Below are 26,835 nucleotides of genomic sequence, written 5' to 3'. Positions count from 1 at the left end.
TTTCCATCGAAACCGTCCATTACGATTCTCCATCATTACTCGAATAATTTAATATCATTCGTGAATTACTATTTTTTAAATATTATTTATTATACAGAGTGTTCGGCCACTTGGGAAAAATTTTAATGAGGGATTCTAGAAGCCAAAATAAGACGAACATCAAGAATACCAATTTGTTGATGGAGGCTTCGTTAAAAAGTTATTAACAATTAAATTCGAAACTTTCAAATCGTTCTGAAAAAATTATTTTTGGTTGGGGGGGTCAATTACAATCATTTTTGGTCATTAAGCATACCACCGAAATCCTACGCACTTTCGAGAAAAAAATTCCTTACCGAAATTAGGTGCCCAATTTTTCAACGAAAACAAAAAATTTCTAATCGTTCTGGAAAAATTATTTTCAGTTGCGGGGGTCAATTTCAATCGTTTTCGGTGAACAGACATACCCTCGAAATCCTACGCACTTTCGAGAAAAAAATTCGAGTAAGTGGACAAATTTTTCGACAAAATTAAAAAATTCCAAATCCTTCTGGAAAAATTATTTTCGGTTGCGGGGGTCAATTACAATCATTTTCGGTGAACAGACATACCCCCGAAATCCTGCGCATTTTCGAGAAAAAAAATTCAGATCGGGCAGAAGTTTAAACGTTAATAACTTTTTAACAAAGCCTCCATCAACAAATTGGTATTCTTGATTTTCGTCTTATTTTGGCCTCTAGAATCCCCCATTAAAATTTTTTCCCATGGGTGGCCGAACACCCTGTATTTTGGTGATTTAATCAAAATTGGTTTGATAGATTTGAGAACGCACAAACAGACAGACAAAATTTTTTGATCTAATTTTTGTTTTTTTATTTTTGTTCAGACATCAGGTACAGCTATGTCGTGGACCAGCAGCCGATCGGGCGACTGTTGTTCAGGCAGTACTGCCAGGACAAAAAGCCATCCTACCATCGGTACAATCTCTTTCTGGACTCGATCGAGAAGTACGAGATCGAGATGGACGAGAATCGCACCGAGCTGGCGAAGGACCTGTTTGAGCAGTACCTGAAGAGAGAGGGCTCGGAGGTCGTCGACATCCTGAACGACTCCTTGATAGCTCAGTGCGAGGAACGTCTCGGTACCGGTGGGAAGGAACTCTTTGTCGAGATCGCACAGACCGTGAAGAACTTCCTGGCTGGGGAACCTTTTTCAGCTTTCCAAACTAGCTTCTATTTCTATAGGTAATTCCTGAACACCCAAGTGCAGTCAACATCCTCATGTCCTACATCTACCAAACACACCCTAGCATTAGTCTATAAGCTACCGGCCATTTGTAAATTAAAGTACCAGATACAATGTTCTGAAGCGACTGTTGCTATTGTTTCACTGTAAATGTAATAACGCCTGTGTAAAATCAATATTCTATAAGTAAACGTCATCCGTCATGACATATCTTAAGAAAAACTGAACTGTTACTAAGCGCTTTATCAATTCATTATTAACATCCAGCGTCAATGTATCAAGAACCACTGGTCTAGATCGACGACCTTGCGCCCCATTATCTAAACACAAAACATTGTAATCGCCTCGTGCTCAAAGTCCCGTTAAAAGCAAATGACAGTCCAGCGCGACATAAACACGTTCATTAAGGTCTCAGGTTTGCGCTAAGAACCAATAGCAACGAAAGAGTCAATCTGTTCCGAGTTATCTTTACGAGCAAGAAACGATGGGTCGTTAAAGACTCGCTGGACGGCAGTAAACGTCCATCCGCCCCCAGTCAATGGCCCCTAACAATAGCAAACTGTTTATCAACGGGTTTGTTTGTTCCCAGGTACCTTCAGTGGAAGTGGCTGGAAGCGCAACCGGTCACGTGCAAGACCTTCCGCATGTACAGGGTGTTGGGTAAAGGTGGTTTCGGCGAGGTATGCGCCTGCCAGGTACGAGCGACAGGGAAGATGTACGCCTGCAAGAAGCTCGAGAAGAAACGGATAAAGAAACGTAAAGGGGAGATGATGGTGCTGATCGAGAAGAACATACTGCAGAAGATCAATTCGAAGTTCGTGGTGTCGCTGGCGTACGCGTACGAGACCAAGGACGCTCTGTGCCTGGTGCTGACCATCATGAACGGCGGCGACCTCAAGTTCCACATCTACAACATGGGCGGGGAGCCTGGCTTCGACATAAACCGCGCCAGGTTCTACGCGGCCGAGGTGGTCTGCGGTTTGGAGCACCTGCACCTACAGGGGATCGTCTACAGGGACTGTAAGCCGGAGAACATACTGCTGGACGATCACGGCCACGTGAGGATATCGGACCTGGGGCTGGCCGTTGAGATTACTGAGGGAGACATGGTGAGGGGGAGAGTGGGCACGGTAGGCTACATGGCTCCGGAAGTGATCGACAATGAGAAGTACACATTTTCGCCAGATTGGTTCAGCTTCGGTTGTCTTTTGTACGAGATGATAGAGGGCCAGGCCCCGTTCCGTGCCAGGAAGGAGAAAGTGAAGAGGGAGGAGGTCGATAGGAGAGTGAAGGAGGATATGGAGAGGTATTCGACGAAGTTCACCGAGGAAGCGAAAAGCCTCTGCCAGCAGCTGTTGAAGAAGAGCCCGAAGAACAGGCTGGGTTGCAAGTGCGGCAGACACGGCGCCAAGGAAGTCAAGCTACACGGTTTCTTTCAGTGCTTGAACTGGAAGAGGGTGGAGGCCGGTATGTGGGAACCGCCGTTTGTACCGGATGTGAGTAGGTGTCGTTCAAATCGATTCTCTTCTCGTTGTCCTCTTCTCAGAAACGATCAGGCATTCTCCTCTCTTTGTATTTGCAACGTGACTCTTCTTATTAAATGTATGAATCTGATAGATATGGGCAGTGTTCTTTCATTGGAGGAAAATGCCTGTGTCGAGTTCCCCGCTACTAAAAATAGGCTTTTAGATATTAACTTTTATACAGGGTGTTTGGTCACCCCTGGGAGAAATTTTAATGGGAGATTCTGGAGACCAAAATAAGACAAAAATCAAGAATACCAATTTGTTGATTGAGACTTCGTTAAAAAGTTATTAACGTTTAAAGTTGTGCTTGTTGAACGGCAATTGGCGAACAGCTGCGTGCAAGCGATAGTAGACGAGGCATACGAGTAGACCTTACACCCAATGTACTTTTTGGGCCCATTTTTATGCATCTCTAGAGCTCATCAACATTAGAGTTATTAAAATCCTCCAATCCGTTCAGAAGTTATGATTTTTTAAAGAACAGCATGAAATTTCAGGGCAACGTTCCTAACCTCATATTATATTTTTGGAACAGAATTTTTTTCTCGAAAGTGGGTAGGATTTTGCGGGTATGTGTATTCACCAAAAATGATTGTAATTGACCCCCGCAGCCAAAAATAATTTTTCCAGAATAATCTGAAATATTTGAATTTTGTCGAAAAATTTCAGTATCTACTCGAATTTTTTTCTCGAAAGTGGGTAGTATTTTGGGGGTATGTCTATTGACCAAAAATGCTTGTAATTGACCCCTATAACTAAATATAATTTTTCCAGAATGATTTGAAATATTTCAATTTTCTCGAAAAGTTTCAGTACCTGCTCGAATTTTTTTCTCGAAAGTGCGTAGGATTTCAGGGGAATGTGTATTCACCAAAAATGATTGTAATTGACCTCTACAGCCAAAAATAATTTTTCCAGAATGATTTGAAATTTTTGAATTTAATTGTTAATAACTTTTTAACGAGTCTCAATCGAGAAATTGAAATTCTTGATTTTCGTCTTATTTTGGTCTCTTTTTCCGGGGATGGCCGAACACCCTGTGTACATATTGCATACATATTACTTTTGCGTATCTCTCAGCGGGGTTCATTATCGTAGAACAATTTTGCTTTCAGCCGCACGCAGTATACGCCAAGGACGTATTGGACATCGAGCAGTTCTCGACCGTGAAAGGTGTCAATCTGGACGCGACGGACGACACTTTCTACAGTAAATTCAATACAGGCAGCGTGTCCATCCCTTGGCAGTACGAGGTGAGCCTTTTAACTATTCCCGTCTATATCGGTGCTTCATCGAGAGAGCACGTCAATCGTTGGCATCATCGTACGCCAAAACGGCCTCCCGTCCACTCGCGCCGAAAAATATAGCTTGCTCGGAGTGGTCTCGTACGTCATAGGCAGCAAGTGGCACACGCTATCGTTGCTTTCGTTAAAACTGAACTCGTTTTAGCTTTCAAAGCGCGGCACCAATCGGAATCGCGGTACGCGCTTATCGCGAAAAGACGTAAAGCGTCCACGATCAAAGAGCCTACTATTTTTACCACCGACAAATCTATTCTTTGTTCCAGATGATAGAGACTGAGTGTTTTAAGGAACTGAACGTACTAGGTCCTAACAACACACCGACTCCAGATTTACTGATAAATCATCCTCCACCTAACAATGAGAACAGAGGCTGTTTCCCGTTCCGAAGACAGGTGAATTCTCCTTCTGTTTACTCCAGGCTCGCTTCAGATCTTTGGTGCAAAGCACGCTGCTCGAAATAAATCACGAAATCTCTTATTACAAATTACTCAAATTGCTCAACAACGTTTATACTTGGAAGAAGAGGTCACAGATTTTGTTGAAACGTTTTCTGATAATTTTATATTATAATAAGCGGACATTTACAAAGATACGTATCGTTTCGTTCCCAGAAAAAGCAAAGCGCCCGCACAAGACAGATACCGTTATCGGAGTGCCATTTGCTGGAGCTGTCCCAGAGTCAGAACTCCGAGATGCCAGCCAGCTGATCCAAAATGAACGCGAGTAGTCTGAATCAACCGACGTCGTCGTCCATGCGACGTCGACGCTGCGGGCGACGCCGACGAGCGCTAAGATGCTGCCCGAAGTTGCTTTAAACGGAAACGAACCATGTGCCGCCCTCTGCGGCCTCTGGCGGCGATTTCCATGCAAACGTTGGCGCGCGCGGAGGAATGGGCGGGTCCGACGCCAGGGAGTGGGAGGGGCGATGCGATCCGAGCTCCACCCGTCGACGAGCACGTCGAACACACTCTACTCAGGTTTCTCGAAGCGGAGAGCGATCCGCGGATTCGCGAGGATTTACACTTAAGCGGGTTTGTCGGTCACGCATATCGCTCGCTGTCGGCAGGAACGACACGACCGGGAACGATCGGTGTACACTTTTGTTTTTTAATACCGGCACCTTGAAACGTAAGAATCTTGTGAGAATCGGACGACTTTCGGTCGTGTCGTTCTTATTGCGAACGAGCAACTATACGCAATCACACATATAGTTACACATCGAATCAAATATTCGCGTACTCGTGTGCATCGAACGAACGCGTCTAGAAAGAGTACTTTGGTGTATGGGTAGTCATCGCATCGCATGATTTTTTGTCGGTTCCGTTTCGAACCTGGATCTCTAAGTACATTTGCCTAAGAAATAGCGTTTCCTCGAACTATACGCCCCGCCCCCGCAAATACTCCCACGTAAAATGATAACCATTCCAACTTTTAAAAGGGCCTACAGAACAACTTAGTTTAAAACGTATTCACTGTACTTTGAGTAAGGCTGAATCAGAGAACAACGATTTATAGAAATAACAGGCTCAAGGTGTTAGTGTAATAGTCGCGTACGATGGGACATCGAATGTGGAAGACGATCCCTAACAAAGTTCCTAGCTAACTCGCAAACGAGTCGCGTGAGATTTTGTTGCAATTCAGTAATGGTGCGGGGCAAAAGAGACGGTGGGCGGGATCAAGGTGAGTGTGGCCTCGAGCGGCCAAAGTTTTCCTCCGCGAACCTGACGGATGTTTGCTCGTTTGCCACGCGTGTATCGAGCATGTGTACTTAGCACGATCGGTGCACACGATAAGGATAGCGACATTGTTATCGAACGATGGTGTACGCGTAGAAATCGCAATATCATAAAAAGATTGCATTTAAGGGAAGGAACGCCTCCTTTGTTTCTTCGTGAATTCAGAGGATTCGTCGATCGAAGAGTCTCATTTGCTTGAATGTATACTTTGGCTCAAATTGATTAGAGGGACGCCTAATGTTTTTTAAATCCGTTCACGGCCTGAGGAACCGGAGTTTCCTGGTTCACGAGGTCCACTGATTATTCCGAGCAACGGGTAAACACGGTCTAAGATCGATCCATAGCTTTTATGCGATGCATGTGCCCTTAATTGATCGATAAACCCCGGTATATTTTCCCAGTTGGTCTAGAGGTAATCGACGGTGCTCAAAATAATCAATGGGCGATTTTATCGTCGCTGAAGGTATACGATGCTACTTGCTGCATTAACACTTTGATGGCTGCACGTTTCACGAAGATTCCGATACAATGGAAAGCTTCCAAACTATTGTTTGCCACGCGATTCAACGTTTTATAAATATTTTGTTAAACATGTCAACAACGATCCAGCGAAATATACACTATTGTAAAGAATTGTAAAAGCAGCGGCTGTCAAAGTGTGTAATTTGCGAGTAGTGTTCGAACGTTTCGTCTCCGAATAGTACGTATGGTATTTTTCTCGTTTCATTCCTGATATTTAAATTTATTTAAAATTGCGATCCTCTAATTGTTTCGAATCATTATTGGTCGCCGATTGGTTCTAATAGCGTTTGTATATCACCGACGCACGAGACTCTAGCGGGAATAGACACGCAATTTAGCCTAGGATGTCTGCGTTTTGGCGACGCTTTCGCTTTTTCGACGATTATTTGCCGTCTGCGCGACAGACGCCTCGTGTACATAATTCTTCCTATTTAGTACGACTAATTTTAAAACGAGAAACCCGTCCTGAGATACGCACAAAACGAGTAGCGATTCTTTCCGTTTCTTTCTCCTGTCTGCGTCCAAGCGAGACTCAGTCTCGAACAGGCGCCCGCGCACACACGTAAACAATATTTATACAAAGTCGAGGAAAACGCAGACACGTGTAGACGCGAGATATGAAATTATTTTTTCATCTTTTTTTTCGATCTCGGGTGCAACTGTTTATCCTAATTACCTCGGTGCTAAGGTTTGTATTCGATCAACCCTGGGAAAAATTTTAATGGGAGATCCTAGAGGCCAAAATAACACAAAAATCAAGAATATCAATTTTCTAACTGAGGCTTCGTTAAATAGTTATAAACAATTAAATTAAAAAATTTCAAATCGTTCTGGAAAAATTAGTATAGGTTGGGGGGTCAATTACAATCGTTTTTGGTGAATAGACATAACCCCGAAGTCCTACCCATTTTCGAGAAAAAAATTCGAGAATGTGTGAGATTTTACGTCAAAAAAAAATATTTCAAATCGTTTTGGAAAAATTATTTTCGTTTGTGGGGATCAATTACAATCATATTTTATCATTATACATACCCCCGAAATCCTACGCATTTTTGAGAAAAAAATTCGAGAAGGTGAGAAATTTTACGTCAAAAAAAAATATTTCAAATCGTTTTGGAAAAATTATTTTCGTTTGTGGGGGTCAATTACAATCGTTTTTGGTGAATAGACATAACCCCGAAATCCTTCGCATTTTCGAGAAAATAATTCAGTACGGTTGGAACTTTAAAATTTAATAATTTTTTAACGAAGCCTCCATCAATAAATTGGTATTCTTGATTTTCGTCGTATTTTGGCCACTAGAATACCCCATTAAAATTTTTCCCATGGGTGGTCGAACGGCCATAGGCGTTTCCCGCACATGCGCACCTTGGCACCGAAAAGTTTAACTCTTTGCTTTTGGACGATCATCCGGGGTGCACGTCCAAAATGCAATGCCTAAATTGGACTATAACGAATCATCGTCCGAATTAACGAGGCTCGTTTTATCAGTCTTCGATTCTCGCACATTTTTGTACGGTTTATTTTTTTTTAAATTTTTTTATTAGAAAAGAAGAATTGTATTATACATACGTCATTGCCAAGGCAAATTTTATCATACAATACGAATGGATTGTCAAGGGGAACCGTGAACTGAAGCAAACAAAGATCAATCCGAATCGTTTCCGAATATATTTCAGTTGGAGTGTGAAGAATCTCGATTTAATCAAACACGATGATTTTTAATCAACGACAGACAAGAGCGTAGCGTCTTATTATCGTTCGAGAAGGTCCGCCCGGCAATCCATTCGTTGGTAATATTTATGTACTATTGCGTATTTAAAGCGAACGGCGATATATGGCTGAGTAAGCGGTAACGATCTAGTAATTTAAACGTATTATTAATTAATCCACGAATAACGGTGCGACCTATCAATCGAACGCGATATATCATATCTGTCATTCGTCTTAATTCGATCGGTGAACGTTTCACAACAATCCGTCGTTGATTCGTAAAAACGTCGATCGATTTTACGGTTGGGAAAAAAAAAAGCGCGAAAAATCGTAAACGTTTGTCGATCGAATCGCGAATTTTCAATCGCTCACGATGAACCGCGTCACTCGTACAAATTGCGGTAGAATTATCATTGTACCACCACCGTGGACGATCTCGAGAACCATTCCATTTCCAGAATTTCCAATTTCCTACAAAATTCGTAACAGAAACGATCCAAATTAAAATCAGACTTGTAATTACACTGTAATCGCACGGTAATTACCGTTTAATCGTGTTCTAATCATAATCATATAAATCTTCGAAGCACGTAATAACTGTGTTTGATTATTGTGTAATTACCGTGTGATCACTGAACGATTCAATCTAACAATTAAAATTCTAATTTTTATTCGACTGATAAAAAATTGCTTTTTACTTGTTGCATTTGTTTATCCCCGTAGCTTGTTTCTTAAAAGCCAAAGTTTAAAAATAAAAGGGTTCTCGAGTCGTCGAGATGGTTCCAAACTTAGCGATATAATTTTGCATTACTCCGTATATCGTAAGCTAGCGTAATTAATTATTAACGGGGGAGAATAAGAATATCGTGTAATGGAGGCTGCGATGGTTTCATCTTTCTTCGTGTCAAAAAAAACACTTCCGACTTTCGTTAACAATCTCTCGCAATGATGCCCCGCCGCCATTTTGGTTCGCCGGCGCGGTCGGCGATCGTAGATGTCGCGGGGTCTCCTTGTCAACGCTTTCAACTGTGATTTTTTTTTTCCGATGTTCTCCGAACCGTTTATTAATTTATTAACAATCCAGCGAGCTGCCGGGCGGTGAGATCGCCACGGCGGATCGTGTCCGACGAGGAAAGAGTTTTTGCTCAAAAGAGTCGAGAACAAACTCGTTTCTACGATCGTCTCGTACACATAACAGGGCTGGGACTGCTTGCCGAATTCTTTCTGTATTCGATGTCTAACTTCGACGTTTCGACATTGCTTAACACAACTTTGGACGAAATTGGTTACGAAAGAAACAAAGAAGAACGTTTAAAAAGAATAAATGCAGATGTCGCTACATTGACCCTGTTCCAGCGATTTGGTTCTATCAAGTCTCGAAATTTTCACGTCTCCAACGTTTATTTCGTTGGAAACACTGATTTTTACGGTTTCCGTCGCCCCGAAATACACGCGTTTTAACCTTTCGATCGAAAACTGTCGTTTCTTGTACCATAACCTCAAAAACCTCTGACAATCGATTTACTATTTCGTAAGGAAAATCTAAATTGTCAACCCTTGTGAAAACATCGCTGAAACAAAATGGTTCTCACTTTCTGTGATGCGGAGTTCCTTAAATTTACGAATGAAAGAATTCCACCCGTAGTTCTTAGCGTGGTTCCGTGAACTAATTCTGCTGCACTAGCTTTTATTTAGTTTTAAACTAGCCTCACCGTTACGACGCGAGTAACGGTAAAAGAAATCATTCCAGTTTTTGTTTTTCTCTCGTGCAAGTGTCCGTGTGCAACTGTTTTTACCTTTTGAGTGCAATGTCGAAACCGCGAGAGCAGAGGTTAGGCATCTTTCGAGGCACCTGTGACAAATTCCACCGAAACAACCGGTGGACGTAACTATGCTGCAATTCCTTCGTTAATTCGTGTCCGAGAATGTCTCGGACCTGGCATTATTAATCTTTCGTTACGATTAAGCTGACTGACAAGGTATTTCGTTGTCGAGGAAACACATATCCTGTTCTCTGTAGCGTCCGTGCACAGTCAGTCGCGAAAGTCTTCGAACGCTTCGTGAAAAAGGCATTTGAACAAAAACTGAACAAGAACTTTGTAGAATATTATCATTGTTTTTTAACGCTTGAGATGATATTAACTATTCTTGCTAGATCTACTGGACTTGTTAACCTCATACTCGTATACATTTTGCCCTAGAACAATTAATATTATTCCATATCATAATAGGTGAAGTGATTTTTTTTCCGTGGAGTGCACGGAGACTCTCGTGACTGATCGTGTGTAGCATTCTATTCTTATTTAATCCCACAGTTAATATCGCTAAAGTTTGACCCTTGCATAAGTACCTCGATGGTTGTCAAGCACAAGCAAGAAAGCTCTGCGAGCGTGCGAAACTTCTCCTTTGTACATACGTACGTACGATAGTAACGATATTAACGGTAACTAGTAACGCGAACAAGAAGCGATTTAAAGTTAGTTTGTAGATGCGTGTTTGTATAGGTGCAAAAGATTGAAACGGCGGTAGGAGCCTCTCGTCATCGGGGATGATTAATCGCGTGACGACGAGGATTACCAGCGTGAGATTATCAATGTATTTATATCGTATATCTTCCACGTTCCTTTTTAACCCGCTGCCACGCGCTAATTCGTGCGAAAGGACTATCGTAAAAGTCAGGTTAAATGTATAGGCGCGTTTCGCGTGGGGCGAGCACAGCTGGGGGGTAAAATGGTAGTGCACGGCAGAGATGCCAGACGGAGCTCCGGATGCACCCGGGGACACCTCATTCCACTTTCTCACACTATGCCAGATCACGTGTTACGCGAGCTCGGACGGAGTTTTCGGAGGGTCGACAAGGGCGAACGGACGCGTGCCCTCTTTCTCGATTCCCCGAAGCTGCCCGAAGTAAATTCGGGCAGTCTCGTGGGAGTCGAGAGAGAAACGCTCATGTTTGCCTTCTCGCTCTCGGACAACTGAAATCCGAGCTCGCGTCAACGGCATACGATTTGGAATCTCGACTGCCCAGGCATTTTTACGTTCCGACCTATGTAAACTCCTATAAGCAAGGTATCATAATGAAAAGAAAATGTTGTGAAATTTTTTTTACGGAAATACACGTTTTAAGACCCCCTGATCATACTTTAATTATTGAAAAAAAAGAAATTCTTTTCTATTCCTGTGTATGAGGGTATGTATGTATATTATTAATACGATCTTTCGAATTCAAGATACTTTAAGATTGAAAATTAATAAATTAAAATGAGAGTCCACTCTTTGCCAGTATCGTGCATAGCATGTTTCAATAAGAAGTGTTCTTACTTTTATAATATGAACAAAACAGAAGGATTGATTGTTGGAAAAATTAATTAATAATGATTTTCTTCGATATGTTTTGACATAACCGTATCAATTTGTTATGACGAACTAAATATTATATGTCATTTCCAATACAAAGGTATGGGTCGGATTTAAAATTTTAGGAGGACATAGCCGAATATTTTTACAGGTACAAAATATAGCGTCTAGTAGCGATCACTGCTGGCCACTTCTGGACACTGCTGACAACTGCTGACAATTAATGAACCCTGCTAATTACTCCTAGTTTCTATTGCCCTCTGCCGGACTCTGATGACCAGGGCTGACAAAAGTAGAGAACTCCTGACAACTTCCGATCCCATATAGCAACTTTTACTGACTACTGCTGGCCCCTGCTGGCCTCTGCTGGCCTCTGCTAGCCTATGTTGGCCTCTGCTGACCACTGCTGCCCAATCCTGATGCTTCTGACAACGTATAACGATTACAACTTGCTACTACTTGCTGCTGCTGGTCTGTGCTTGACTCTACTGGTCTCTGCTGGCCTCTACATGCCCCTACTGGTCTCTGCTTTCCTCTGCTGACCTCCACTGGCTTCCGCTGACCACTCCTGATACTACTGACAGCGTATAATGATTACTACTGGCTTCTTCTTACTTCTATCATCCTCTGCTGGCCCCTGCTGACCCCTGCTGACCACTGCTGACCCTTGTTAACAACTTCTGCCATGTATATGTATTAAAACATTGTATAATGTAAATCTATGGCAATAAATGATATAATTACAAAGAATTCTATGTGTTCTCATCATTTCTTACCTTTCTTTTCCTCTCCAAATCATTACCTTAGTTATAAGACTCCGTGAAACGCCTTGGTTTCCCTGAACCCACTAGGGAGTCATGAAACTCAGAACTTTGTTTAAAATTCGGCAGTTTCCAAGAATTTTCGGCGTTTCCAAGAAATTCCAGGACTTCCCAGCTGTTTCAGGGCTTTCCAGCCGTTTCAGGCTTTTCCAGCTGTTTCAGGACTTTCCAATTGTTTCAGGACTTTCCAGCTGGTTCGGGGCTTCCAAAATTCCAAGCTGTTTCAGGGCTTTCCAGCTGTTTCAGGGCTTTCCAAGCTGTTTCAGGACTTTCCAATTGTTTCAGGACTTTCCAGCTGGTTCGGGACTCCCAAAATTCCAAGCTGTTTCAGGGCTTTCCAGCTGTTTCAGGGCTTTCCAAGCTGTTTCAGGACTTTCCAATTGTTCCAGGACTTTCCAGCTGGTTCGGAACTTTCAACATTCCAAGCTGTTTCAGGACTTTCCAGCTGTTTCAGGCTTTTCCAGCTGTTTCAGGACTTCCCAATTGTTTCAGGACTTTTTGACGAAAAGAATTTAAACGGGACCCTTCTCAAATCTTTTCGAGGAACTTAGAAATTTTTCGGGCAAAAATGTTTAGACTTCGTTATTAGGAGGACATGATATGGGAAGAGGTGGCACGTATCTTATAACTATGGGAATCCTTTGGAGAGGTGAAGGAAGGTAAAAATGACGAGAACACATAGAGTTCTTTGAAATTATATCATTTATTGCCATAAATTAGATGATACAAAGTTTTAATACATATATAGCATGTCAGAAGTTGTCAACAAAGGTCAGCAGGGGTCAGCGGGGTTCAGCAAGGGTCAGCAAGGGTCAGCAAGGGTCAGCAGGGGTCAGCAGGGGTCAGCAGGGGTCAGTAGGGGGCAGCAGGGGTCAGAAGAGGCCATCAGGAGCCAGTAGGGGCAAGCAGTAACAAGTAGTAATCGTCATACGTTGTTCGAAGCATCGGGGGGTGGTCAGCAGTGGTCAGCAGAGGCCAGCAGAGGCCAGCAGGGGCCATCAGGAGCCAGTAGGAGCCAGCAGGGGCAAGCAGTAACAAGTAGTAATCGTCATACGTTGTTGGAAGCATCGGGGGTGGTCAGCAGTGGTCAGCAGAGGCCAGCAGAGGCCAGCAGAGGCCAGCAGGGGCCATCGGGAGCCAGTAGGAGCCAGCAGGGGCAAGCAGTAACAAGTAGTAATCGTCATACGTTGTTGGAAGCATCGGGGGTGGTCAGCAGTGGTCAGCAGAGACCAGCGGAGGTCAGCAGGGGCCATCAGGGGCAAGCAGTAACAAGTAGTAATCGTCATACGTTGTTGGAAGCATCGGGGGTGTCAGCAGCGGTCAGTAGAGGCCAGCGGAGGTTGGCAGAAGTCAGTAGTAATCGTTATACGTTGTCAGAAATATCAGGAGTGGTCAGTAGAGGCCAGCAAAAGGCAGTAGAGGCTGGCAGTAGCCAGTAGTAATCGTTATACGTTGTCAGAAATATCAGGAGTTGTCAGCAGCGGTCAGCAGAGGCCAGAGGAGGCTGGGAGAAGTCAGTAGTAATCGTTATACGTTGTCAGAAATATCAGGAGTGGTCAGCAGAGGCCAGCAGAAGCCAGCAGAGACTTGCAGTAGCCAGTAGTAATCGTTATATGTTGTCAGAAATATCAGGAGTGGTCAGCAGCGGTCGGCAGAGACCATAGGAGGCTGGGAGAAGTCAGTAGTAATCGTTACACGTTGTCAGAAATATAAACGGTGGTCAGCAGGGGGCAGCAGCAGCCAGTCGTAATCGTTATACGTTGTCAGAAGTATCAAGAGTGGTCAGCAATGGTCAGCAGAGGCCTGTAGGAAAATTCAAAAGTACATACACATGCTACTTTATGATGGACTATACCGCTATCGACGGCCAGAATGCCCAAAGCTTGTCGAGAAGTAGTTTGTTCCATACAGCGGTAAATGATGTACCACTGTAGACCTCTAATAATTATTATAGAATCAAAGTATTGATACATGGGTATAAGTTATAGAGAGTTAACTACGAATGGTTATTAGCTTTCTTTTGTCATTTTATATCTAGTTTACAAAAATATTACAGCAGCTGCCAATCAAATGTTTATTGTGGTTTAGTTTAAGGGTAAGGAAAATGGCGCACGAAACAACTGCGACTCTTGTTTCGTACTCGAATCAAAGCAAAAGTATTAATCGAAATCGTACTCGAAAATTCATTTCGAGGAAAATGCAGATTTCTTTGTTCCTGATGCGCCGACGAAATCAAATGAAACTTCTTCTCTTCTGTAATCTCTGTATGTTGTACAACTGCTGTGGACAAAGTTATTTATAACTTATATGTATTTATACATACAATTATAGACGCATATATAACCAAGTGTTCATCATTTATTGCTATGTCCCATCATCGTTTAAACATCTTCAATGTGTACTTTACCGTTCCGTGTCACCGATTAAGATATTAATATCCAGAGACAAAAAGGATAACGATTAATTCGAAGGAGCTGTATCTTTAACAACACTCCAAACGTTTTCTCGCCCTTGGCAATAAGCTGATTTACTTTGACAAAAGTATCTTACAAGATGAAAGGGGGTTTGCGGAAAAACACACAACATTTATGCAATATAATATATTGTCACAGTTCGCTTGTCCCTTAGACCTCTAGTTTCCGTTCCACTGCTTTATTTCGATCCTAAGCTACTGCTGTTCGTGTCGCGTAATCTTGTCGTAGGCACTGCATGTGTATTCCGAAAAAAAAAAAGAACGCGCTGTGTTCCTTACTCGTGCACGTAACAAAGTGGTTGCAACATTTTTTCGACGGCGCTCAAACATCTCTAACCTTACTTTACAATCTTTCCCGCTATTTCCCCTTCAACGAGCCATTTCAAGTATACACTGGTATTTCGCAGACCCAGGAACATAATTACAGAAGAATTTTTAAACACGAATAATAATACTAAAACACTCTCAGATTCTGGTAACATTTTCTCTCGTCCTTTTTCTCAGTTTTCTCGCTTACTTCCGATTAATTAATTAATTAATTAGTAGATGTTTATTGTCACGCGTACCAGAATGCCTATCGACGCTGTTTGTTTCATTGTAATGCAAAAATATACGACCTTCCACGCGCTCTAAAACTACCTCTCCGCTGCCAGGCGGTTTTACGAATGAATCGGTGCTGTTCTGCGCAAGCTGCACTGCGCAGCTTGGGACCCCTTCCCCCACTCCACGATACCTAACAACGCGAACGAAAATCTAACGTTGAATAATGAACGCTTATAAGTGTAAATTGTTACTGTTGTTTATCAGGGTTTAACGTCAATTTAAACCCACCACTTTGAAAAAATTTTTTCTTTTAGGATGGGCCTCCCAAAGAAGCTTAGAAATCATTGCAACGGAGGAAGGGAAACAGCACTGTTCTAAACCGCGATCTAGACAAAATACTAGAGCTACCAAGGATCAACCAATCCACGCCTCGATAGACACTCTGATGAATGTTCCGTGGGAGTTTGTGATCGTCGAATCGTGTCTCTTAAAAAATATAGCTAAACGACAGAAACTATATTAAATGTAAACGACAGCATCGGCGATACGTTCTTTCGCAATTGTACAACAAAAGAAAATATATACATATATAACCCCTGGTCGAGAAAAGCAATTTTGATCGTCCAGATTTTATTTTTTGAACCGACGATGGTCGATTATATTTATCTAGCGTTTTTATTGGAACGAATCGTCGAGACTGACTTTTTGGGATGAGAGGAATGATTGATGTTATTCAGGATTACTATACGGAGACGCGATAGGACGTTTCTTGGGCTATAATCGAGGCGGAAGAAATTGTCCTGTATAGGTCAGTTCCTTCGACGTAAAACCCCTAAATAACCTCTAAATTTTTTTACAAATTTGTCAGCGGGTCGATAAGGGCAGTGATCTTGGCAGAAAAATTAATTCCGTCTTGACTACAGGCGAGATTCGATTTCAAGAACACCTCGTAGAAAATGCTTGGTCCTGGAACAGCTCGACTATCAATACGCTGAAATTTGTTCTCTTTTTTTTTCTTAGTCTTCGATTTTCATTTTCAAAAGTAGAGAGGATTTACAAATCAATCGCATCCGCTTTCTCGCACGGAAACGCACGCCAATAAAATTATAGACAATTGTTATCGTAGAATTGGTCGAGCGAGAGATTCTTGTCGCATCGGGACGAGGAAATTTTTATCGACTTTTAAGCGACGCGACGCCATTTCTTATTTTTTCGTTTACACCAAGACACGAAATCGGAGTTTCCTGAATTCGACGATACGCGGAAATCAACGTGCGCTTACGGTAAATAAAAAGATCACAGTGCGTGCAAGGACTGTCGACGACGGGGCGAGATAAAACATTAAGTCTTAATTCGTACGAGGCGCAGTAACTCGACTGCCACGATGCCAGGCGTTTTACGCGATCGAACTAAATAATTTATGTATAAATTGGACAGGACAATCTTACGAGCTGTACACGATACGAGTCATCTACAGAGATTATTAGTTCCTCTTTCTAAAGTGCAATCAAAAGTAATGGACGTTACGCACGGATTATATCTTTCACTGTCCAGTCTTTAGGCGGCGTGTCGAGTGCAGCTCGTTGCCACGACTCGCGCACGGGTCACGGACAGCGAACATAACCTCTATTGGCACGACGATCAATCATTCCATCGACAGAGAGTTAAAAACGTCGAATAAAATCCTATTACGACAAACTATACAGGCTAAGAAACATCTCGCCGGAATATATGTATAATATTCACCGTGTATACAAGTTTTGTACAACGAACGGAACGATCGACAAAGATATGAATAGAAAGAGGATTGATCGTCTAAGATCGTACAACGTGGCTGCAGATCGACGGTTAAAAAAGTATAAAAAATCTAAAATCCGAACGATTAACGCTCGTAAGGTTGCCTGCAATCGTCGGTGCACCGAAAGTTCTCGCGATCGCAAGTAACACACGCGTTAAACCTAAACGTCTAAATAGCCAGAGTCACTCGAGTGGCTGTCCATTCGAACTTCGTTTACGCAGATGGACAAAAGGGTTTAGCCAGTGGGTCACCGATGAAAAATCGTCGTTAAAAGTTGCTTGCGGAGCACACAGTCCGATGATCCAATGGGAACACGTGACACGTAGCGATGTATGCAGGGTGTCCAGCATATAACGCCATCTATGATCGGTTCGCTGTCGCCAATTGCTTGCAACGATAATCGTCACCTTCGAAATTTCACGATAAATTCAATAATAACGCGCGACGTTTAATTTTAATTTGGCGAACAGGAAACTGATATGTTTCGTACGTAATTATCGTTTTTAAAAAGATTGTAGATGCTGACGAACGCCCTGTAGACACGTACATACCATGTGTCGAGTTCGGGTTGGGACTACTTTTCGAATTTTCCTTTGTTCGAATAGTCGACGAATACTTTTCGAACGGTCGAGTACTTCGAATATTTATGAAATTCGTAGCTTCTGAATTCTGTACATATTTCAGATATTAAATAATATGTTGGATTAGGTTCTGAATAGTCTGGTTAGACTCTATACGTTTAGAGTTAGGTACGTGTGCTAGGTTAGGGTTCTAAATTTTACGTGTTAGTTCGGGTTAGGTTATGTTGTAAATACTGTGTACTTCGTTATGCTCTAATCGGTCTAATCTAATCAGTGCGCGTGTTACGTTCTAAGTTACGTGTTATTTTGTATAATAACACTCGAATACTCGACTGTTCGATGTTTGTGGTATTCGAACGACTAAACGATACCCGAATGTTGAATTGTTCGAGTAGCCCCAACCTCCGTGCCAGTACCAGCGAGCGGTAAAATGCGAATACAATATTATTATCATTATTATTATGCGACGTTGACAATCGAATGCCAGCGCGTAACAATTGTCGTTCGAACCCTTCGTTTCCCGGTCCCGTGGGTCAACGATGGAGATTTGGGACCGAAACTGGGACTCGTGGGCGTTTGGTGCTGTTTAACCCCGTGAGATGGCGTGTGGTTAAATAAAAATACAGGAAGGAAGATAATAAATTATCGGCGACGATTTCATGGACTCGGGGCTAACGAAACCTAGTCGAACGCGAAGGCCTGAAACGAAGGGTCGAATCACGAAACATGGAAATGGTACAGCGTGGAATGAAACGAAGCATTAACGTCGGAAATGTACGGCCATATTGTGGTGGGGGGAGAAATGGTCGTACTCGCGCGTCCAGCGGAGGAGAATACTGTTTGTCTTTTCGTGGAACATTCAGTGGCGTCTTTTTCTCTTTTTTTTTTTGTTTTTTTTTTTTTTGGTTTATTTTAAGATATGGAGTTTACGTCTTCCTTCTTTTTGGTACCCCCGTAGTCACTGCATATCGACTTTATTATTGTACCTCCGCTGGAACTGTTTTGGTAATACATCCCCGCGGATATCTTGGCGCCATTCTAGCACAGACGACGTCCAGACAAGATAACGAGATTGGTTCGTTGAGCAACTTTCAAAGCTTTGTCCGACCGGGCGTTCTGATTAAATATGGCTGCCTCTGGTCAGAACGCCCCGTGCATCGCTCGGAGAACGATTATTCGAGTTGCTCGGATATCTCAACACTCTTTGGAAATTAAGTCCCGTTATTGGACTCTATCTTGCAACTCATTCTAATGTATACATGAATGAAAGGGGTTTGTCTCGAGACCTCTATTCAACATCAAATGGATCAAATTTGAAACAACGTAGGTCCAATCTCGTCTCGAAATTCTAACCTCATTTTATTGCAATTACGATCTAAACTCCAAATCGATACTGCCTATCGTAATTGCAAACGAAACGAGTCCGTGTTATAACCTCAACGTAATACTCTAATTCGTTTTACACTTCAGAGTGCAGTACAGGCTCGAGGTGAACGCCATATTGCGACTCAGTCTTCGGAATCGTATTCGACACTCAAATTACGATTTAAATTACAGAGTGCAAACGTTAGGTCCAGCCTAAAATTAAATTTGGCAGGGGGGTGTAAGGAATCTCTTCCTTAATAAATAAATATTTTACAATGAGTTTTGGCGGATGAACGTTCTCCGAGTAACCTGAAAATTCTACCCCGTTTCTCGTTGTCTCGAAGCTGGATGTCACCTCTGTGGTGGCTGACGACACGTTTTGTCTGTGGTTAAACCTGAGCGGGTTTCGGCTTGCCGACGACCAGCATTATCTTCTGCAGGAACTTCGTCACGCCTACTGCAAACGAACAATTTCACGAGTTCAATACTTTGCTCTGCACGTAACGAGTCATCTTAAGGACAAATATAGTTAGTAGAGTTCCCGTATTCGACGTGCAGTCGTCACACTGTGAAATGACTATGTGTTTTTTATTCGTCGAAGAGACAACGACAGAATAAAATTCGCCAGGTGACAACGTCACGAACGAATAGTTAGCCAGCGAAAGTAGTGGATGAGGACTTTATCGCATAATTAATTCCAAAGTTATCCACACGTTAGTGACAATTTTTACTGGTGCACCGTGTCAGAGCTCTGTACAAGTTAGTGTGCGTGGTGCTTGTTCTGTGAGTGCAGCATGCAAAACCAAACATTAACGATGTTTCGGCAAATTCAGACGAACAACGGTATCCTTTCTTGATCGAGATAAAAATAATCTTAAAGGCACCACGTGTGATCCACGGAAAGTAAAAATCGTTTAAAATTAAAAACTTGTCTCGAAGAGGATTACGGCCACCCCTGATACAATTTTAATGGGAGATTCTAGAGGCCAAAATAAGACGAAAATGAAGAATAGTAATTTATTGATCGAGGCTCTGTTAAAAAGTTATTAATGTTTAAAGTCACGCCTGTGTGAACAGCTGCGCGCGCATCATCGCCGTTCTACAGAGGGAACTTTAAACGTTAATAACTTATTAACGAAGCCTCCATCAACAAATTGGTATTCTTGATTTTCGTCTTATTTTGGCCTCTGGAATCCCCCATTAAAATTTTTCCCAGGGTTGGCCGCACTGTTTTTTTCTTGAAAATATAAATAAGACACACAAGTACTCTCGATGATAATACATCATGCAAGTTGACAGAATGGATAATTTTGAAGTTACGAGTGATTACAAGACTATTGTAAAACGGCTCGACGAGAGCATGCATGGTGATCGAAAAGCAACAAGCTATTTAATGACGATCTTCGATAGAAATCAACGTGTTAAGCATGCGTGACATGACAAGAGTAAAATTATGTTAGAGTGTATTCTGAACCTTAGTCTTTGATCCGACGACTACCATCAGCTTCTGCAATGTTTTGGTAACGGCGCCTGCAGGAACACATCGGTTAAACAGAAACAAAACAAAACGATCCAATTTGTTTTATGGACAAACATTTACCGATAACGATAATAATAATTTTCTTGCGGTTTTGTTGGAACGTAGACGAATAAATCAAATAACATAAATAGAACGTGTATGAATAAATGGAGACGGATTTACATGTGCAAAACACGCGTGCATAATGTAGCGTGTCAAGCATTATGACTATGAAAATATTTAAAAGTAGCTTACTATTGTTACGAATAAATGTTTGAACGCATAATAGAACAAATCAGACATAGTTTTCGCCTCTCTTTTTACTAACAGAAGAAACTGAACGTCTAGTTACATCAAATTTCAACCAAGTTTCACCAAAATTAAAATGGAATCGAATCGAAACTGTAATTGTTTGCAAAAATGTTCGTTCTTCGTTGTATAAACTCTCGACTTACCAACTCCTCTCTGGAAGCATTTAGGCTTGTTTTTCCACGCGACAAATACAAAGTAGACGGGCACGGATGTCAAGATCATTAGGCAGCCGTATCCTGGGGGAGACAATGGATTTAAACTTAGCACAATTTTATACAAATTTGTAATTTATATTTTATTTTATTTTATACAAATATTACCTGTTTCTACTGGGCTGGCGTACATAGGTACAACGGTCACGAAGATCGTGGCAAGGATATACACTATTGGGAAGAAAAGGTTCACTCTGATCGGCCTGGGCAGGTTAGGTTGAGCCCATCTGAGCCATGGCAAGCACAGCACGGATACTCCTATGCTCAACTGTGAACAAACAAGATCACTGTTAGAACAAGTACTCAGAGTGTAACAATGATGGGCACTAGTCTAGATTTGTTTATGACTTTTGCTACAACATTAATAGAAGCAAACAATTCTTCAACGATTAAACAAACATGGAATGTGCAGACAGAGCAAATCGAAACGTTTGTCGGTAGTTTGTGCAACAAGATGGCCGCGTTTCTGATCGCCTTCGAAGCCAGACAATACCGTCAATTACTCCAAGCAGTATGCACCAATTAGAAAATTATCACTCGTCCGGTCCGGGTTAATAATTCACGATGGACAAATACTCATTCCATACGACATGACGTGCGTGCACCAACGTTCATTGGATTTCTTGGAACACAGTCGAGGGACGATATTTTATTTCAATTGTTTCTTGAATTGTTTGCTTAAACTTGGGCACGATATCAACGGTTAGTTCAGCGACAGACCGTGTTCCTAGCGTTAATGAGAAATCTGTAGCTAGTGTAATTATAGGAATGTGTACCCACCCAAGCTGCAAAGCCGACGTAGTTGATCAGGGCGTATATGTCCGAGGAACAAAGGTACACCATGGACAGGAGGGCCTGGAACAAAACGACGAGACAGAATTCAATTATCGTCCGCAATTGTCGCTTCCTTCGAAACTCCTCTCGTTGGCTTTCAAGCGGAAAATTGCGAGGCGTCGACTAACAAACGGGATTTCTGAGTTAACAAGTATACAAGGAACAAGTACTCATTTAAAATACACTTGAAAAAGTGTTTTTGGTCAAATTAAATTGATAGCTAAAACAAACGGTGTCCCAGAAAATTAAGGATTTAATTTATTTGCACTGTAAATGGCTTGTCTATCACGCGAATAAATGTGCACAAATTTTTGCAAGCAAATTGGAGAGGAACTCTAGTGCTCTCATGCTTGGAATTATGTTTTGCTACAGCTATCATTTTACAATATTTTCTGGGACAGTGTAGCGCAATATTAGATGTAGTTATTAGACGATTGTTCTAGTTATTGGCACAATTTTTTGCAGGCTAATTGCAGAGGAACTCTAGTGCTCTCATGCTTGGAATTATGTTTTGCTACAGTTTACATTTTACAATATTTTCTGGAACAGTGTAGCGCAATATTAGATGTAGTTATTAGACGATTGTTCTAGTTATTGGCACAATTTTTTGCAGGCTAATTGCAGAGGAACTCTAGTGCTTTCATGCTTGGAATTATGGTTTGCTACAGCTATCATTTTACAATATTTTCTGGGACAGTGTAGTGTAATATTGGATGTAGTTATTAGACGATTGTTGTAGTTATTGGCTCTAAGTTTGCACAGCAATGGTACGGTGTAAGATACGTGTAAAATCACAGGCGTTTTTGGCTGTTATCGGTACATTTTCAGCGACGTTGGATTATCCTAAATATGAACACACACCATGCAGATAACGGCCGGCGTTGGGGTGACCCTCGAGGTTTGAATCATGGTCAATATTTCCGGCATCTGACCTTCGCAGGCGCCGGCGTAGAAGAGTCGCGAGGACGTCAAAAGTATTCCATTTACAGCTCCGAATGTCGACAGGGCCACGAAGACAGGTATCGTCCACGCGAACATGCCGAACAGACGATTGGCGTAGGTCTACAAAATAAAGGAAACCAACATACCGATGATAGTGTTTCACACTAAATCGTTGAAACCTATTTTTAATAATTTTGTTAAAATTACCACTGCCACAGCCTCGCTTCCTAGGACCTCGACAGGACTCAGCGTCGTGTAGAAGGCTACGTTCGCGCAAACGTAAACTAGCGTCACGAGAACGCACGAAATTCCTATAGCTTTTGGTAAGTTTCTGGAAAAAAAAAAAAATAAAATAATTTTTGAAGGTACCCAAAATCTTCAAAATAAAAATTACAAACTGGTTGGTGAAGACTGCATACAATTGCCGTTCTTTGTTTATCACAATGACGAAAAACGTTTGATCTTGAAAAAGCATAGAAAGCATAGAACGCGAAGCAAAAGCCCACTCGCTTGACCTTGCGTCGAAGTCAATAGAGCCGGGCTCTGCGACCCTCTCCTTTAATTAATAGATACACAAGACCGGCTGTTGCAATCGCTGTTAATTCTTGCGCGAGATTTCAGCGGAGACCGGATTAATTGTGTTGAATCGTCTGGGGCCATTTTTTTTAACCGGAGAAACTCCAACCAATAACAATGCGAACGAACAATCGTTGCTCGTGATAAACCATAGATGGGAACAGTTTTTATTCAAGCAAAATATAGTAATAATAATAGCGAGAAAAGAACGGTAATTCTGGGACTCGGTGATTTTTCTCAACCGTTTCAAGTGCATGGAAAAGTGACCAATCGGTTGCGTACTTGACGGGATCCTTCAGTTCCTCGATGATGAAATTCAAGTAGTTCCAGCCATTGTAAGCGAACAGACCCGAATAAAAGCTAAGCGCTATCGACGTCACTTCCGTGTTGGTGTTCTCGAACGTGAAATACTGCGTGTGTCCTGCGAAACATGAAAAGTAATTGATCGAACGCACGAACGATTCGAAGACTCGCGGAAGAGATGTTCAATTGTTGTTTGTTTTTTTTTTTTTAACAAAAAAGTCCCTAAGATAAAACACCGAGAACATTTTATTCAAAATTTTAATCTAGACTTTAAAATCCTACGCTTTATGTGCATTAACCTCATATATGACCAGTGCTGCCACTTACCATAACCTAAATGTGAGCGACAGCAAAGGTTGTGCGAGGAAAATCGGTGGTAGGTATACTTTCTTTCCAAAGGTCCCCTATAAAAACGAGATTCCCGTAAAAGGGTTCCGTTCAGCGTGAAACGAAGATCGAATTTACAGCGAAAGATAAACACACATCGGAGGTGCAATTTATCGAAATCAAAGGAGTTCTTACGTAGACGTTCGCTGAAAAGGGACCATTTGGAGGACTGAATAGCTCAATTTAAGCGATTCCTCGGCACGTAACACCTTTTTGATTGGCCAAATTGTCTCGTCCGGCAAGCGAAGAGACGCCTTACGCTGACTCGAGGGTAGCGTGGGTGGTGAAACATTAACGCGGGCTTCCTTGTTCTTGAGTTATTGCCTTTAACGCGACGCAAATACCGGGGCACTAGGTGCGGGAACCCAGGCTCGACTTTCTTTAAGAAATTCTAATGAAACTCTGATATTCTAACTTGGAGAAACATTGAAATCCTCCAATCCGTTCAGAGGTTATGATGTTTTAAAGATACGCATCAAATTTCGGCGAGACATTTCCGGCCACGGTAATGAATTTTTTCTCAAAAACGCGTAGGATTTCGGAGGTACGTCTAATCACAAAAAATGATTGTAATTGTCCCCTGCAACCGAAAATAATTTTTCCAGAATGATTTGAAACTTTTCAATTTCGTCGAAAAATTTGTCCAACTACTGGAATTTTTTTCTCGAAAACGCGTAGAAATTCAGGGGTATGTCTAATCACCAAAAATGATTGGAATCAACCCCCGCTACCGAAAATAATTTTTCCAGAATGATTTGAAACTTTTCAATTTCGTCGAAAAATTTGTCGAACTACTGGAATTTTTTTCTCGAAAACGCGTAGAAATTCAGGGGTATGTCTATTCACCAAAAATGATTGGAATCAACCCCCGCTACCGAAAATAATTTTTCCAGAACGATTTGGAATTTTTTAATTTTCTCAAAAAATTTGTCCCCCTATTCGAATTTTTTCCTCGAAAATGCGTAAGATTTCGGGGGTACGTCTAATCACCAAAAATGATTGTAAGTGACCCCCGCTACCGAAAATAATTTTTCTAGAATGATTTGAAACTTTTCAATTTCGTCGAAAAATTTGTCCACCTACTGGAATTTTTTTCTCGAAAACGCGTAGAAATTCAGGGGTATGTCTATTCACCAAAAATGATTGGAATCAACCCCCGCTACCGAAAATAATTTTTCCATAACGATTTGGAATTTTTTAATTTTCTCAAAAAATTTGTCCCCCTATTCGAATTTTTTCCTCGAAAATGAGTAAGATTTCGGGGGTATGTCTAGTCACCAAAAATGATCGCACCTGACCCTCGCTACCGAAAATAATTTTTCCAGAATGATTTGAAACTTTTCAATTTCGTCGAAAAATTTGTCCAACTACTGGAATTTTTTTCTCGAAAACGCGTAGAAATTCAGGGGTATGTCTATTCACCAAAAATGATTGGAATCAACCCCCGCTACCGAAAATAATTTTTCCATAACGATTTGGAATTTTTTAATTTTCTCAAAAAATTTGTCCCCATATTCGAATTTTTTCCTCGAAAATGAGTAAGATTTCGGGGGTATGTCTAATCACCAAAAATGATCGCACCTGACCCTCGCTACCGAAAATAATTTTTTTAGAACGATTTGAAAATTTTTAATTTCGCCGAAAAGTTTCGGCACCTACCCCTGTTGATTTTTCTTAAAAATTCGTTCTTTAAAAGCCGGCTATTAGGCTATAGGTCGGGAAGGTGATACTAATCTACAGAAAAGACTTTTGCATAGTTTAAAAATTTTCTGATAAAAAAATATGGTAAATTAGGTATAAGAGAAGCCTTGATTTCTTATTCTATTTGTCTATTGATCGGTGATTGCCTGGATCCGAATGCTTCGGCGTCGTTGAACTTACCAGTGAAGAGCTGATAAGCTCCGGTGAAGATTATGATGAACAACGCCAGGAGCTTGGCGTACGTGAAAATGTCCTGCACACACGTCGCCCATTTCACGTCCCAGCAGTTGATAAACGCGAGGACACCTGGAACAGAGCATCGGGGAAATGTTCGGGGGCTTAAAACTACAATGTACTAATCCATTGCACGCCACTGGCGCCGCTACTCGGTTCAAATTTATTTTATAGCAACGCAAACTGAATAAACAAATGGAACGAATTAAATTTGAATTATAAACATTTTTAAAGTGTTTTAAAATACTGTCTGAGATATGTTTAAAACATTGCGGGAACTCCATGAAATATTAATTTTCGAATATTTAAATTTTATTCCTAGTGTTCGAATGTCTATTATTCGAACATAGAATTATCGATATAGTCCAAGCTTTAGTTCGAAAGGCCTACTGTCGACGACGTCACGCGCAGGATTGGAACACTTAATCGATTCGTACGTCCGTTAATTAGATTCATTAACCGTCGAAATTAAGCAAGAAAACCTATCAACGTGCAATGCTAACCTAACCTAACCTAACCTGACTGGTTGACGTGCAACGCTTGGATGATGGCACACGACTAACGTATAAACAAAACTCTACCCGACGCCGAACGTTAACCTATACCGAATGCGAGGTTAGGTGTCTACAGTAGCAGTATTTAGCAATTAGAGAACTGTCACCTTCGTCAGCTTTTTTTATGCCATTAAAATGTTGAGAAACGTTGGTTCGAATGCATGAAAGAAACACATAATAGAATGACCTCCTATGTAGCCTTGATATCAATCTACCGAAGCCTCTAACGCCGATTAAATGACCATAAAACATTCGTTCACTTTCGAACAGTGGCCGACGGATGAATACCATTAGCATG

General features: G+C 41.6%; 2 protein-coding genes across 7 annotated transcripts in view; one reads left to right on the top strand and one right to left on the bottom strand.

Moving 5' to 3' along the window:
* LOC122405451 (G protein-coupled receptor kinase 2) overlaps positions 1-5,699 on the top strand; it is a 40,383-nt gene extending 34,684 nt beyond the window's left edge. For 2 of the 3 annotated variants that reach the window (XM_043410204.1, XM_043410203.1), the window contains exons 4-8: positions 866-1,223; positions 1,814-2,720; positions 3,866-4,003; positions 4,318-4,446; positions 4,666-5,699. In XM_043410204.1, coding sequence (XP_043266139.1) covers positions 866-1,223; positions 1,814-2,720; positions 3,866-4,003; positions 4,318-4,446; positions 4,666-4,761 — 1,628 coding nt within the window. In that variant the 3' untranslated portion in view covers positions 4,762-5,699. Of the gene's footprint in view, positions 1-865; positions 1,224-1,813; positions 2,725-3,865; positions 4,004-4,317; positions 4,447-4,665 lie in introns of those variants that run through there. The other variant, XM_043410205.1, reaches the window with a different exon arrangement.
* A 9,089-nt stretch (positions 5,700-14,788) lies between these two features.
* Positions 14,789-26,835, bottom strand: part of LOC122405315 (Y+L amino acid transporter 2) — a 29,658-nt gene continuing 17,611 nt past the window's right edge. For 2 of the 4 annotated variants that reach the window (XM_043409972.1, XM_043409970.1), the window contains exons 4-11: positions 25,930-26,055; positions 23,641-23,779; positions 22,990-23,113; positions 22,702-22,902; positions 21,787-21,861; positions 21,115-21,274; positions 20,938-21,030; positions 14,789-19,420 (exon numbers count right to left, since the gene is read on the bottom strand). In XM_043409972.1, coding sequence (XP_043265907.1) covers positions 19,353-19,420; positions 20,938-21,030; positions 21,115-21,274; positions 21,787-21,861; positions 22,702-22,902; positions 22,990-23,113; positions 23,641-23,779; positions 25,930-26,055 — 986 coding nt within the window. In that variant the 3' untranslated portion in view covers positions 14,789-19,352. Of the gene's footprint in view, positions 19,421-20,419; positions 20,494-20,937; positions 21,031-21,114; positions 21,275-21,786; positions 21,862-22,701; positions 22,903-22,989; positions 23,114-23,640; positions 23,780-25,929; positions 26,056-26,835 lie in introns of those variants that run through there. The other 2 variants (XM_043409971.1, XM_043409969.1) reach the window with 2 other exon arrangements.

Source organism: Colletes gigas, unplaced genomic scaffold (assembly GCF_013123115.1).
Source record: "Colletes gigas isolate AHSC1104 unplaced genomic scaffold, ASM1312311v1 Colletes_gigas_Sc00004, whole genome shotgun sequence".
NCBI lineage: Eukaryota > Metazoa > Arthropoda > Insecta > Hymenoptera > Colletidae > Colletes > Colletes gigas.
This window is presented reverse-complemented; position numbering and strand designations above follow the sequence as displayed.